General features: G+C 36.7%; 1 protein-coding gene across 4 annotated transcripts in view; it reads left to right on the top strand.

Moving 5' to 3' along the window:
• C10H15orf41 (chromosome 10 C15orf41 homolog) overlaps positions 1–16,577 on the top strand; it is a 232,961-nt gene that overhangs the window by 49,205 nt on the left and 167,179 nt on the right. For all 4 annotated transcript variants that reach the window (XM_005685467.3, XM_013966954.2, XM_013966957.2 and 1 more), the window contains 3 exons: positions 7,752–7,797; positions 8,688–8,752; positions 14,900–14,960. In XM_005685467.3, the coding sequence (XP_005685524.1) occupies positions 7,752–7,797; positions 8,688–8,752; positions 14,900–14,960 (172 nt within the window). The remainder of the gene's footprint in view (positions 1–7,751; positions 7,798–8,687; positions 8,753–14,899; positions 14,961–16,577) is intronic.

Genomic DNA, 16,577 nt, shown 5'->3' with positions numbered 1-16,577 from the left:
AAGCAGTTTTTCACATAGTGTGGCACATCATGGGAGAAGTCACGTAAGGAGACATGACGACATAAATGGAGGCCAGTGAAAGCTATAGAAATAGACTTAATAGGGCTCTGGCGATTGGAACTACCTAAACAGAATTTTTATAATTGTAGCTTATTCAAGATGTTAAAAAAGAAGATTGAAAGTCTGTAGGGAACTTATTTGAAAAAGAATCAAATAGAGTATCTACAAACACAGTAATTGAAATTGGATGGATTTAATTCAATGGATGTATTTAATAGCAAGGTAGACATTACTGAAGAGAAAAATAGTGAACTGGAGGATAGATGAGAGGAAAATACCCATAAAGTAATACAGAATAATGAAAAGATATAAAATATGCAGAGAAAATAAGAGATGGAGCTTACAGTAGGGAAGGCTAACACAGACTCATTTGGAGTCTTGGGCAGGAGAGAAAAAGTGTTAAAAGCAAGTTTGAAAAAATAATTGTCATGTACTTAAGTGCAACAAACTGTAGGCAGGAGTTTACTAAATGGCAGAGTTAAAACTCCTAATAAGTGAAGTTTTTTAAAAAAAAAATATTAAAACTAGATAGAGACGTAGGGTACATTTTCATTGAAAGACCAGAATTTGACATCACAACACATCTGTGTTGATTGAATTATTAGAAGAAGGTTATTGCAGCTGGAAAAGGAAGGAAGGGCAATGAAATGCTACATATGTGAGTATATCAGAATGAACAGAACCTTTAGAAATCAACAGCAGTGTCTTGTGAATTTTAAGATATATGTAGAATTAAAACAATGTCAGTTATATCCTATATATCAGAATGGAAGAAGTATAGATAGTGTTGTAAAGTTTTTGTATTTTCCAAGCAGCAGTTAATCACCAAGTTTAACTTGGGCATGTGTTTATGCAGGATAATTATTAATAGTATAAGAATATATAACTTCCAAGTTGACAGGGAAAATAATGAAAAATAAATAGTAAATCACTTTCAGTCCAGTCCAGTTGCTCAGTCGTGTCCGACTCTTTGCGATCCCATGAATCGCAGCCTGCCAGGCCTCCCTGTCCATCACCAACTCCCGGAGTTTACCCAAACTTGTGTCCATTGAGTTGGTGATGCCATCCAGCCATCTCCTCCTCTGTCTTCCCCTTCTCCTCCTGCCCCCAATCCCTCCCAGCATCAGGGTCTTTTCCAATGAGTCAACTCTTCGCATGAGGTGGCTAAAGTATTGGAGTTTCAGCTTCAGCATAGAAGAATACAAAAAAAGAAGTGTATGGTGACTAAGAAAACTAGCTTTCAGTAAGATATAAACTTAAACCTAAATATATTAGAACATACTTTAAATGTACAGACTTTGCCAATAGTAAATCAGATCAATGTGGTATCTGTACAAAGATAAACATATAAATCAGTGGAACAGATTAGAGAGTCCCAAAATAGACCCTTAGATATTTGGTTTCCTCGTAGGCAACGTGATAGTTCATGGGTAAATGGCGGTGTGACCAACTGGATATGTGTACAAAAATAATAAAAGCAAAATGTGACTCCTATCTCAGTTCATTAAATTAACTCAAGATAGATCATCGACCTAGTACTCTTAAGCTTCTAAAAGAAAACATGCAAAATTATCTTCATGACTGTGAATAGGCAAAGATGTCTTAGAAAAGACACACAACACACATAAAAGGTAACAACAATAAAGAATTGCTACATTGGACTTCATCAAAATTAAAAATATCTGCCCTCCAGAAAACACTTGAAAGAAAATAGAAATACAAGCCATTAACTTGAAGGTGTGACAAGGCTGTTTAGCATTGGGAACTCTCATTTAGTGTTGGCAGGGGCTGAAAATTGTTACAAATACTTTGAAAATTGTTTGACAGTATCTACTAAAGCTAGAGATTTGCATATCAGATGGTCCAGAATTCTACTCCACGTTTATACCCATCAGAAATGTGTACACACATGCCCCAGAAAACATGCAGAAATGTTCACAACAGCATCATTCTCATTGCAAAAGACTAGAAACAGTTCAGAGGTTCATCAATTGAATAGATAAATGTGGAGTATACTTATACAATAGAATATACCATACCGCAATGAAAATGAATTAACTATACTTAAAATTAGCAAGAGTCACTCACGTAGACATATTGAGTAAAAGAAGACATATGCAAAAGAATACCCACTGTGTTAAAGATCAGATTCATCTGGAGAGAGAAAGGGTGGCGATCAGACAGAATGCCTTTTTGGATCCCAGGAGTATTCTATTTAGTAATCAAAGTGGTTATGTAGTTTGTCTTATTCCCAATAAGAATGATTTTTAAAAGATTAATGTGTTATGGAATAGATAAATGTTAATATTTTATGTAATGAAGGTATGTTACAAAAGTATGTTTAAAACACAATTTTTGAAATTTTATTTTTGTGTATAGACACACACATACACACCAGACATAGAATAAAAAACACAGAAATACAGATAGATGTCTATGGATTTTACACAGAATATGTTCTATTTATGACTAGAAAACTTCATTAAATATTATATAATGAAGTTAACATGTCTGGAGGGTGTTGTCCTCTGTAGAGAAGATTGATTGGGTTTGAACGTGTGTTGTTCAGGGAAGGATTTAAAGCTGCTTTGTATGTAGTAGATAGCATTTGGGCAAAAGACATATTTGCAATCACATAGAGACACTTCAGGCAATGGTGTGATTGTTATTAATAACAAAATACACCTTAGCCTCAGGAAGAATAATGAAAATTACCCAATAATTTTTTAATCATTGACTCTTTCCTATAGGAACTTTTTTTTTATGTAGTTAATTAAAGTAAGGCTGCAATTTAAGTTGTTTTTTTTTTTTTTTAAGGAATATTGTCTAAAGCTGTGAGATTTGATCAGAACTCTTTATCTCCTGTGGCTTCAATTTTCTGTCCCAAAGCAACAATGCCCACCTTTAAGGGTTGCTTGGAGGGTAATGTAACATAAATGCTTAACCTTAAGCAATAGGTGTTAGCACACACTAGAACGGCAGATTAGCATGGGGATTAAGGGCTTGAGTTCTGGAATCGGAACTGGATTTTGATTTCCAGTTCTCCCACTTACCTAGGTCTTTAATTGTTTACTTCCATTAACTTCTCTTCCTCCATTTCCCATCTTTAAAATAAGAACAATAATGGTACCTACTTTAGAGGCTTGCTTTGAGGGTATAATAAAAGGCAGAGTGTAGTGTGTAGCACAAACTAGCTGTTGCTATAACTCTTAGCTCTTGCTATAGATGGACCTGTTTTGCATATGGCTTTACATTAACCTACTAGCAAAATTAGTTAAGTGCCTGGAACAGTAACCACTTTTTTCATATATATAAAATATAAGTGGGCTTCCCTAGTGGCTCAGATGGTAAAGAGCTGCCTGCAGTGCAGGAGACCCAGGTTCAATTCCTGGGTCAGGAAGATCCCCTGGAGAAGGGAATGGCAACCCACTCCAGTATTCTTGCCTAAAGAATTCCATGGACAGAGGAGCCTGGTGGGCCACAGTCCATGGGTTCACGAAGAGTTGGACACAACTGAGGTAGCTAACATAAAACGTAAGTATGTTGTTGTTTAGTCACTAAGTCATGTCTGACTCTTTTTTTGAGACCCCATGGACTATAGCCCACCAAGCTCCTCTGTCCATGGGATTTCTCAGGCAAGACTGCTGGAGGGGGTTGCCATTTCCTTCTCTAGGGGATCTTCCCAACTCAGGGATCAAACCTGCGTCTCCTGCACTGGCAGGAGGATTCTTTACCACTGAGCCTCCAGGGAAGCCCATGACAGAGGGTAGGGCATTGCTTTTATGGAAAAGCATCCTTGACTAGTACTAAGTCATTGACCACACAGAGCCAGTGGTTTAGTTGTATTCTTTCACTGGCTTAGAAAGGTTGTATTGTACCTTGTGAGGCCTGCAAACCAAAGGCTTTGTTGGAATATCTTACTTTATCATCCTTAGTTTGACTTACTGCTTCCTGAGTTCCAGAAATAACATTGATCTTGTTTAGAGGATTTCAAGCCTATTAGAGACACTGACATATCCTAGGTTCTAGAGCAAAAGGAGCTTGAAAGTTAAATAAAAACATTTCTTTCTGTATGGTCTTTTTTGAAGGTTAGGCACTTGAGAAAAGGAAGAATTTATAATGTGTAGTATCGTGTTCCTTAAGGTTCTGCTTGCTTTAAGTCTCCCTGGGATTCTCAACACTTTCATTCAACCCCCTGATGTCATTTTCTTGTATGTCCTTCAGGTTACTGAGCATCTTAGCTGGATGGGTCTGGAGTTAAATACAATATGGGGCCCTGGTTTATTGCCTGTTAAGTACCTGGCATTTGAAGTCTTAAATGCAGTATAAAATGAGGGTAAAGAGTATCCCGTCAGTGTTTAAATTCTGTGAGGAAAAGTCACTCACACACAGCAATTTACGATCTCTAGGCACCTCAGTTTAGTGACACAGTGACAGAGGAACAATTTTAAGGAAGCCCAGTACAGTAGCTGCCAGTTAGGAAGAGGACTGCAGAGTGTAAAAGTGGACAGCCCTTCCTGAGTGTTGCGTCTGTGCAGGTGCCGTCCTGATGGAGCATCCTGTCGCCATGCCCTTCTTCCATCGTGTCTCCTGCTTCCTGGGCACATAGGAAATGAAAACCTTCCCTCCCTACCTCCCCTCCCCTCTCTTTCCTCCCTTCCTTCTTTCCTCCTCCTTTCCTTCCACCTCCCTTCTGCCTCCCTCCCTCCCCTCTTTCCTTCCTTCCTTCAAAACAAGACGTGTTATTACTCAAAAGAAGTGTGGAAGGCAGTCACTTCACTCTGTGGTCGTGAGCAGCTCAGCAGCGTCCTCAAGGACCCGAGGTCTTTCCCTCTTCTGTTGCATCGTCCTCAGTGTGTTGACTTTGTCCTCTTGTTTCCCCACTGCTGCAATATGACTTACGCTGCTCCATAAGCCGTTTGTCACACACTTCAGACAAGGTTTTACAGAGAGCCTGTGTAGGAGTCCATTCAGTGCTCTTCTTTTTTCAGACACCTGCAGGGTGAGGAGCTTAATCTGGGAGCATAGTATGGGGAGAAAACAGACAAAATTATCTTTGAAGAGACTTCATAATCCATTTTGGGCATGTATGCAAATTAAGTGATTGTATTTTTTAATATGTATATTGAAAACACTTATATCCTAAGTGGCATGTATATGTTCCAAAGCCAGTACAGTCTTGAAATATATGAAGAGTCAGGGTATGATTTGCTGCCAAGTTGCTTCAGTCGTGTCCGACTCTGTGCGACCCCATAAACGGCAGCCCACCAGGTTCCCCCGTCCCTGGGATTCTCCAGGCAAGAACACTGGAGTGGGTTGCCATTTCCTTCTCCAGTGTGTGAAAGTGAAAAGTGAAAGCGAAGTCGCTCAGTTGTGTCCGACCCTTAGCAGCCCCATGGACTGCAGCCTACCAGGCTCCTCTGTCCATGGAATTTTCCAGGCAAGAGTACTGGAGTAGGGTGCCATTGCCTTCTCCGAGGGTATGATTTACTTTACTTAATTCCTAAAAAATATATTTTTTGGGAATATTTGCTTGATAATATTTTAATTTTTGATAATATTTTGAGTGCTTGATAATATTTTAATTTTTACTTTTTTTGCATGTATATGTGAAAAGTTTCCTCTAAGTCAGTTCCTGTTTGCTTTAAATGTTTTATTTTGGAGGCATGTTTTCCCATACACATGACCTCAGGACACTGTGGATGCTCAATGAACACTGCTGATGGAACTGACTGTGATATTCAAGATAAGCCTTTCAGTTTGCAGAACCATCCTCTCTCTTTCTTCTTAGCTAGAAACCATATTCTTTGTGAAATGAACGGAGGGAATGTTTAATTTATACTGTAACTAACCCTCTTGGCCACCGAGAAAATGCGTTGCTTCATAGGCTATGTCCAAGACTTTAGATGAATTGAATTACAAGCTGTTTGAAGATGGTTTCCTGGTTGAAGACATTATCTTGCCCTCAGTTTTGATGGTGCTTTCAACTCTTGATGAACTTCTCACTTTGAATTGTTTATTCCTGGGCTTATTCCTCCAGCTGTCTGTTAGTCTTTCCTTTCTGAGCATCTATAATTACATTTTTGTTTTATTCAGTTTAGTTTCTTCCTTGTTAGTCATTGGTCCCTGACTTGCCTGTCACATACACATTTATTTCCATCATATTGTTTGACACAGAGACACTGACATTTTGCCCTCCATTAATTGGTTAAGATAAATATATTTTGCTGTGCAATGAGCGGTCTATTTATTGTACACAAATACCTAACATAGTGACTTATTCGGTCATTTATAAAGATTTGGGCTTAATTTTGCCTTTGTTTTTTTTTCATGAGATAGATGGTTTTCAACAACCCTACTAGGGTCTGTGATTTGCATGTGATGCTCAGGCAAGCCAAGCACACTAGGAAGATTTTATACAGAAAACTGGCTCTTTCAAAGGTGGCTTCCATTTTTAAAGAGACATTGAAAAAAAACTGGACTATAATGAATTTTTAATTTTATTCAATCATTTCTCAGTACTTTTGGAGTTATCAAAACAGTCCTTTAGTAATTATTGATTTTCCTTGATAAACATTTTTGGCATCTTTAAACAAAAAAAGAACATATTCTTTTGTAAGCCAATAAGAGTGGAAAGAGGTTAGAAACCCAATCTATAATGATATGCAAGAGATGACAGTACTGACAGTGAGTAAAGAAATATGGTGTCATTGTGTTTATTTCATACTCTCTAAACTACCTTGTGATGAGCTTAAGCAGTTTCATTCATGAATAGAAAAATTTTCATTATTCACCATGCTTTGGTATACTATGAAAGTTGAATTATTAGCACTGTAATTTGTTTGGATACCTTCTAGTAGGAAAATATATCAGAAATAACTAATCATTTTCAACATATGATAAGGCAACTCTATCTACAGAAGGCAATCAGAAAGAATAGCAGTGGGCTATTGATTGCTTTTTAGACAAGGGAAAAAAAAAATCTGTTCCATTTCTAAATGTTAACAATTGTGAGAGGAAAATCCCCACTTGGGGAGAATGTTTTCCAGGTTGCTTCACTGCCAGGTGTTTGAGATTGTGTGGAGTCTTAGATGAATAAGGCTCATGGCAGTCTTAGGGAGTGATGTCCTCAAGGACCCTGCTTCCTGCCCTATTCAAAGCAGGCCCGTGTCGGTGGGAATGTTCCAGTGGTCTCTGCACTACCTCTAGCGAAGCGCAACGTTTTCCCCCCCCCCCGTTGAATCTGAGAGAGCTGCAGAAGAGGACACCTGCCTTCTAACAAAATAAATTTCAGAATGTTGCCAGTGAATGCATTGCATGTTTTCTACTGTTTATGGGATTTAACTCTTATCATTTATCAGTGGGAGCAAACCTTGCCACCTTGGGTCCCTTTTCAACATACCTGCACGCTACAGACATGATTTACAGTCATTCTGAAGTTTAAGAAAATCCAGATCATATGATGGTTTGCTTTGAGACGGTCTGTATTTCCCCCTTTCCCTTTCTCCCTCTCCTTGACCTAGCAGCAGGAAGCCTTTGTTTGAGGTGTTCATCTGGAACAACTTTTCCACACTTGTTTTCATGTTCTGTTAGATTACAGGGCAGCAGGCCTACCTTTGAAGCTCCTTTCTCTTTTGTTTCTTTGCCGTGCACTCCAGTAATTAACTTTGTCCTTCTTTTATTTGTTCCAGTCAATCGCAGGCCACTCTGCTGAGCATCTTCTCCCAGGAGTACCAGGTTAGAAGTTTTCTCCTTTGTGAGGGTTGACAGGTGCCTAATTGAATGATGAATGTCCCTTTATTTCTTTGTAATTGAACTGCCAGCTCTCTGATTGGGTTGGAGGATGTTCTCCTTTCCACATCAAGCACCGCCTGCGTCTCAGTGGAGGCCTGCCAAGCCTACCCATCCATCTGTCTAATAACATCTAGCCTTTGCTTATTTGGTGGACCTGTAATAAATTATGCTAAACCATTATTATTCTGACAATAATAATTTCCCCGTGTTGCGTGGTTCCATGTGCTAAATGTTTGCTGACTTGCACTGTCAGTGCCGCTTTCCATTGCTGACAGAGATGATGATAAATGACCATTGCTGGAGTGGCAGAAGGCAAGAGAGGCAGAAAATGGAGTCATTTATCATGAGATGACAGGTGTCAGTCAAGTGGCAAGTCTCTATGGAATTACTTTTTGTAGTTTTCAAATAAGTTGTTTTTAAGCAATGTTCTTCCTGGTTAAAAATGGCAATTGGATTGTAAAACTAGACTGCAGAGGACTTAGATGGAATTGAATTGAGGGAAAATTAATACAAAGGTTGAAAGAGGGAACAAGTTTTTCTCTGCCCTCTACAACCCTAAGCAAACTTATTTAGATTCAATTACTATGACCCTGTTGGCTTTTACATATATACTGTACCTTGCGGTACAGACTGGAGACATCCCAGCCATGCAATAGAGATTAAAATGCATAGGTTCATAGAAGAGAAGGGAAAAAATATCCGCTGCCGCCCAAATCCCCAAACTATTATTCGGTTTGCCCTTTTTGTTAGATGTGGGGATCAAGAAATATGTCATTTTTGTTCTTGAACCTGATCTGTGACACAACATAAAGATCTTTTTTATTTTGTTTCAGAAACATATTAAGAGAACACATGCCAAACATCATACTTCAGAAGCGATTGAAAGTTATTACCAGAGGTATGACCTGCCTGCCCCACTAGAGGGTATCATAATACCTATTAACTGTAATAATAATTATGAATAAATTAGATTAATAAATTGATATTCTATGTAACATTCCAAGACATTTTAAGTCTGTTATTTAAGACTTAAAGTATATTTTTAAAATTTCTCAAATACGATGTTGTGTAGATTTAAAGAATATAGTGAGACTATCTTAATTTACATGTGTGTGAAATCTTTACTATGTATCCCCATTGGATGCTTGAAATCAATTGTAAGTGCATATCTTTGATAGATGCATGTGTTCATGCATACGTATATCTATGTGTATATGTGAACATTCTCAAGCCAATTTTTATTTCTCATGTAAATCAGCAAGTTGAAAAATATATTAGAAAGTAAGATTGAATTTTGGTACAGTTGTATTTTGCATGGTAGGTATTGGTTAGCCATTTTAGAAATGCAAAAAAAAGATATATATCAAGTGAGGAGAAATGGAGAATATAAAAATGTACAACTGTCAGATTTTAAGAGGGGTTTATATTTTAAAAGGAAATCTTTTAATTTCAGCCTAATTTATTTTAGTTCCCAACCTTTCTTGTTCTGAAACAAAGTCTTTAAAATAGCTCCTTTTTAAAAAAAAAAATTAAAAAATTTATCTTTGTAATATGAGTGAATAACTTATAATGGTAAATAATAATGGTTTAAATTAAAAATTGTTGGTTGCTTTCTGAAGTATTTTAGGGACATACTGGAAAGGAAAACTGTTTGAAATGTAGTCTAAAATTATTATACTTAAGAGTGACAGAGCAATCTTTCTATGGTGAGAATGATACCACTGACTTTAGATGAATGATTTTTATGCATGAAAATTCTATGAATTAAGTGAATATACAGATAAAATATTAGAATTGTGTTTCTGTAAAGTCATATTTTTAAAGAATTGAGAAATATTTATTGAAAAGTTATTCAAGTTAGGTTTTGAAGAAAGTATTCACTATGCCAAATGTGGTAAAGATATGTTCTGTTTTGAGTGGAAATGTCTGTTAAAGAAATATACATGCATACACACCATACCTGCAGGCCACCCCCCACCCCCCACCCCCCAACACACACATAGACACTTTTATGTCTCGGAGAATTACTCTCCAAGAAGTGTTTATAAAGTTTGAATTGACTTATTCAAAAGTCATAATCTCCTCAGTGAAATTAACATCTAAATTAAAGTCATCACCTAAATCATACATATAAAATTGAGAACTGCCCATAAAATGCCATGAAACCAGCAACTGCTTTGGCAAACAGACCCTCCACAGAAAGACTGAAAAGTGGTTCATGTGTCAAAAAGTATGTTCTTATATAAAACTTATAGTCTTAGGCTTTCATATAAAAGTATGGTTCTATATCCAGACTTTAAGGCCCTGTTAACATCAACAAAGGAGAACAGAGCATTTTCTGGAAATTTGGAGATCTGCTAACAGGCCATGGGGCTGCCCTCTAATAATCTTTTTTTTTTTCATTGTATAAAGTCTGTTTTAATTAGATGATTCCTAAGATCTCTAAATACTACTTTAAAAAAAAGTTAGGTTCATTAAAGAGTATATTTGATTTCTAAAGTATGAACATACTTTATTGGGTTATCTGGATAGTTCAGGCCAGAAACAAAAATGTTTCCTTTAAGTATGGTTACTCAAGGAACAGTTGAGTGGGTAATAATGAAAATGAAGAAACATATTTGTGTTTCTTTAAATTTAGTTAGATATAAGAGTCTCAATTTTGTGGAGTCACAATGTTTGAAACAAAAACTTGAAGTTAGGCTGTAATGGACAGACTAACAGGAAAGCAGTCTGACTCGTTTCTTACTTTATTACCGTACTTCCTTACTTTTTGCCCCACACCTTGTGCTTGGAGACAGGCTTTGTTGTTACTTTTCAGATGATTTGATCTCATAGGCCTCTTCTAAATGTGCAGGTTGAATGTTTCTGTATTCTGTGTGGTAAATTGGCCCCGAAAGATTTTTGTTTTCTAGCTGATTAGCATAAAGGCAAAATTATATCAAAACATGCTTAAGCAGTTTGACAATCTTAACAACTTATTTTTTTTTTTGTAAAAGTAATACTTGCCTATTGTGAAAATTAAGCGCATGTGTAATGGTATAAAAAAGAAATGAATGAATTGCCTGAAATTGTGGCGTCCATAGATATCCACTGGTATTTTTCTTCTCAGGCTTCTGTCAATCCACTTTTACATAGATGAGGTCATACCATATATATGCAGTGGTGAATTCTGAACTATACTTGGAAAAATGCGTATAACATGGTATTGTTTTGAAGAAAGCTTTTTGTAAACATTTTGATACATCATCGTATGAAGGTATCAAAGTTCATTGAAATATTCTTCTGTCACACATATATGTTTCCACTTTTCTGATATAAATAATGCTTCGATAAATATTGTGGTGCTTAAGTCTTTGCATTTTGGATTAGTTTCTCAATATTTCTGTAGATGGAATTACTGGTGCAAATAATGAACACATAAGATTTTATTGTAATATAATACAAACTAGAAATAATGTAATTACAGCCTAGAAAGGTTGTAATGGTTTTATTTCTACTAGCAGTATCAGAGAATTCCTGTGTCTCTGTATTCTTGCTAGTATTGCGATGATCTCAATTCAGAATTTGAAGTCTGTATTTAAGACCATATAGTCCACAGTGTGATTCCATTGTGGTCAACTGAAATTTGAAATTACCCAGACACCAGTAGAAAATATTTTCCCTTTGAATTACTGAGGAAATATCCTCAATTCTTCATGTTGGGCATATATAGACAGAGCTTGAGTGTTCATATTGAAAACAGCTTTCTATTCTTTCCCACTGTAATGATGGTATTTTAGTTCTAAACAGGAAGTATACTTGGTAAAATTTATTTAGATTTCTCTAGATCGGTGCACACGGGCTTATATGCACATGTGGGTATAAGCACACACACACACTCACAACTTGGTCAGATTTGCATGTTTCCTCATCAGTAGCAAAGTTTAGAAACATTGTCTCTCATCTCCTCCCTTCTCTCAACACATACTGTCCAAGGGGCTACCTTTATTAGCTTTGAAGAATCAGACCAATTAGATTTTATTCAGGTGTTCACATGGGAAAAAAAGGTTAGTTCAAATATGATATTGACATCAAATAATTTCTGAAAATTTGAACCACTTTTTGTTTAATTAGCTCCGTTTTCTTTGCACTCAATGTGTCCCGTCTGCTGTGCTAGGAACCAAGTATAAGAACCACAAGTACCTGTCCTCAGCTATTTTGTTCCCTGGGAAAATAGCTGCAGACATGGAGATGGGTTCCAGAGATTTTTCGATATAGAATCAACAAAGGTGGTGTTCAGATGTAAGCTTAGTGAAGATTTTTGGTAGTTTTTGAAGTTTTCCCATAATAGTTATTATAAAAATGTTAAAGATTAGATAACTTTGCCTTATGTTTAAAATCAGTACATATTGTTTTTAATCTTAGATGCTAACCGCTCTTTCACACTAAAAAAATGCCATAAAATGGACCTTCTGTGAAGGTCTTTAAAGGATGGTTTCACCTACAAGTTATACATTTGTTAATCCTCCTGTGGCAAACTGAAGGATGACATTTAGTCTGTGTCATCTCTTGTTGTTTGACCAGCTCCTGTTTCTTTAAACTTAATGGAAGTATCCTATTGGTTATTACCAGGATAGTGATTGATGCACCGTTTATTTAAAGCCATATAATTTGGATTCAAGATGACAGTTTTCTGGCACAGGCAGTGACCTGAGATCTAGCTATCCTCTTTCATTCTTTCCAGATCAACCTCTGAGAAGAGGTTCTGCTCTGGTGGCACTAGAGCCTTTCCTGGTTCTCAGATAGCCCAGGCCCATTCCTGACATTTGCACCTACTGTTCTCTTGTTGGGAATATCCTTCCTCTGATGGCTTGCTGCTTTCCTTTTTGTCTGTTTCTACTTCAGTGTCACTTCCTTAGAGAGGGACTTCCTGAGCAGCCCATCTAATTTATATTGTGAAAGTGTTAGTCACTCAGTCATGTCCAACTCCTGGCAACCCCATGGACTGTAGCCCACCAGGTTCTTCTGTCCATGGGATTCTCCAGGCAAGAATACTGGAGTGGGTTGCCATTCCCTTCTCCAGGGTAATCTCCCCAACCCAGGAATCGATCTGTGTCTCCTGCATCACAGGCAGATTCTTTACCATCTGAGCCACCAGGGAAACCCAACTTATATTGTAGTATATGTCATTATTCTATACATTTGTTTCTCTGTCTTTCCATTGCAGTATAATCTCTGTGATGGTAGGAGCTAAAGTTTTGCTCCCTGCTGCTTCTTCAGAACCTGGAATAAGGTCTGACAACTAGTCAGCTCTCAAAATGTTTATGGGATAAGTGAATGTTAAGTGGAGAGTTGTAAAGATATCCTATTATAGGCTTAAATACCCTGACCCAGAATCAAAATGCTTAATGGATTAGTTAAGCATCTGGTTAGTTGCTCCAGTTTGATGGAACTGATTGGTTGTTTCTTGAGCAGGCCTATCAGTGCAATGGAGATTCTGTAAGTTGATTGTGAAGATCTCAGCTGACCTATTTCCCAAGGAGCTTTCTCTCAACCACACTTGCCTTGTTTGTTTTTATTTTTTGTTTTGTTTTTCCTTTGATCTTGAAATGAAAGTACTTATTTCCCAGTGAGATTCCTAAACGATTGTTTTAAAGGAAGAGCCAACAGATAAAAATGGATTTATTAGAATTACTTTGAAGTTATAATGATCCTGAGACTTTTACCCACCTTAAATAATTTGATTTTATTCTACTTTGTTTATTGGAAATTATACATCTTTATAAACATACACGTGAAAAAGTATAATTTAGTATTTTCTCCTGGCATTTACAAAGAAGACCTCATCTGTTGACTTTGATTTTTACTATCGAACAAATGTCATTAATTTATTCAATCAAACAGTACACTGTAGAGAAAATGTTCATACTTAATTCTATTTTCTTGTCTAAAATGTTTTTAATTATTTAATTACTCATTTATTAAAGAAAAAATATATATTACAGTCTAATTACCTATTATAAGCCAAGAAGTGTGCTACACATAATAAACTGAATAAAATGGAAGTTTTCTACCTTCATGAAGCTTTCAGCCTTACAATTGGGATGTGTCTGAGGTGGACGAGTAACTCAGCAGATACAGTGTTCTGGGCTAAGTGATGGATAGATGAACAGGGTGCTCCTCGATTGCACGTTGAGGGACACTTAACAGTCCTGGTTGTGGTGGATGAGAAAGGTGATGTGCAAGGTGGATTATGAGTTATCCAGGTGAAAGGTCAGAGTGACAAACAGTGACTAGAGATGAGGCTGGCTGAAGAGAGTAGGTACGCACCGGATTATAAAGAACCGTACAAGAATTTTTCAGTGATTATAATTTAATTTTGAGATTTTGTGTGGGGCTTTTGAAATATTTTAAGAAGGAGAACGGTGCCTTCAGATTTTTGTCCTAAAAAAATCACTCTGGCATCCACGTCTGGGATGAATTTGGGGACTTTTTTGTTTGTTTATTTTTATAGCGTTAGGGGACGAGGAGAGCTAGAGGTAATGACAGAAATCTAGAGCAGATAAGATGATGGCTTGTGTTGCCTGTTAAAGGGTTGGTGACCCACTGATGAAAAGTCTCTTCCATTCTTTTTCCCTAATCAGGTGCCAACCAACCCTGTGAATTAAAAGTAAATCAAAAGATGATATGCTTGCATGGATACTTTTTTCACGAGTAAACTTATTTCCTTCCCATGAAGTGGTTATGGTATAGATAATGCCAGGGTAATAGGGTTAGTTCTTTTCAAAATCACCTCTGTGTTCACCTTACACGTTAGGAGGAAAGAACAAGGAAGATGGGTATGCTCAGACCTCCTGCCCCCACCTTCGCTTAGTTAGTTGCCGGTGGTTTTGAGGTAAGTTGTTTTTGTTATTCTTTCCCTTCAGTGTTTTCCTGTGACAGCATCCTTGAACTAGAGCTGAGTGTGGCATTTGCCCAGGAAAAACATGTACACACAGGGGATGCTGACAAGTCCATGCTGGCCTTTTCTTGTCACTGCCTTACCATTTGGCTTTGTCTTATCTAGGTATCTGAATGGAGTGCGGGAAAATGGAGCTGCCCCAGTGCTCCTGCAGCTAGCCAATGAGGTAATGTTATTGTTGTTATTTTATTTAAACCTACATAAAACCTAAGGGGCCTGTGTAGAGTGGCTCTGCTTAGAATTATAATTAACCTTTTAAAAAAAAAAAAAGATTTTGAGGTGCAGAAGACATTTAAATTGTTCCCTGGTCTCTTTGTACTTTTAATAATTGGACCAAGAGCTTCATGTATTAATAAATCAGTTAACTTAATTAGTCTGTTTCTTTTAAAATAAATGAGTAAACAGCTTCTTGATCTCTTATTTTGTGGGAAATTTCAACCAAACAGCTCAGGACATGCTCTTCTTTAGATGTGTTGTCTTAATTTAATGTGAGAAATACCTGTGTCAAGTACAGAGATGTATGGCAAGACAACCCATGCTGTTACAAAAATGAGGAGAGAAATTGTATACCTAAAGATGTAACATTTACTTGACTCATTTTTGTTGTTAGCAAACTTTTATTATATTAAAAGATACATGCCTTCTAGAAGTCTTTCTTTATATGGAGAAGCATACTGTTCTTATTAACACTAAGGATGAAGTGATTTATTGAACTTATTTGTTAACTCTTATCTGCTTCTGTGTGGGGAAACAAATAATAGTCTTACATTTAAAAAAGAAAACCCTGAAGACTTCCCATGAATGAAGAAGCTGTAAAAAGTTCATAATAGTTGCAGAGAGCATACTGAAAAAATAAAATATTTAATTCCTAAACTTTAAAATATTTATCCACCGTAATAAGAGCAATACAATATTTAGTCTGACTTGGAACTGCTTATGCAAACCTCATAGGGATGGAATGAAATGTACACTGTTTTCATGTTGCATTATAATAGAAAACATAGAAGCAAGGCAGAAAATGTGTGTTTGCATTAAAGATGACTGGGTACTGTGGGCATTAACTGTTGCAGTAGCAGCAAGTGCTCCATGTAAGGAGGGCTTCTCTCACAGCTTCTGTCTGCTGTGTACCACCACAGTCAGCCGTTGAACAATTACCTATCAGTTTCTAGCAGGTTTTAATAGTCTAGGCAGTGTCTACATAATCTGATAGGATAGTTAACATATAGAATGGATGTCTCTCCTCCTCTTAGCAAAGCATGTTTTTTATTCTTTTTTTAATTTCTAGAGCAAGGTGGTTTTTAAATGTCTCCAGACTTGAGTCAATTCTGTTAGCAACTTAAGATATCTGAGGTATAACTTATTCAGACTTTAGCAATTGCCCTTTATAAAAAAGAAGACTGTTCTTTATGGAAAAAAAAAAGCATTCCTGATACAGCATCTAGAAGGAGTGTGATGCAAAAGTGATAGTCATTTTTATAGATGATGATATTGATGGCATAAGTTTTATATAGTAGCAATTTATATTCATTCGAATTTTTAATGGATATTTCTGTTGAGCTTAGCTTATTTAGCTGACCTTAACTTCCATCTTCTAGTAATATGGAAAATTTTAACCCACTGACACATTTTCTCCATATCAATAAATCTGTTATTTACCATGAATATATAGCAATGTTTAACCAAAAGAAATAAATCACTGTTTAAAGATGTTTCCTCTCCTTTGGCTGCAGATTAGTACAGAAATGATAGCATTTTCTGAGAGATTGCTAATGCATTAGGAAAT

This window comes from Capra hircus, chromosome 10 (genome assembly GCF_001704415.2).
Source record: "Capra hircus breed San Clemente chromosome 10, ASM170441v1, whole genome shotgun sequence".
In the NCBI taxonomy this organism is placed as follows: Eukaryota; Metazoa; Chordata; class Mammalia; order Artiodactyla; family Bovidae; genus Capra; species Capra hircus.
The sequence above is the reverse complement of the archived record's forward strand: the minus strand, read 5'-3'. Positions and strand labels throughout refer to the sequence as shown.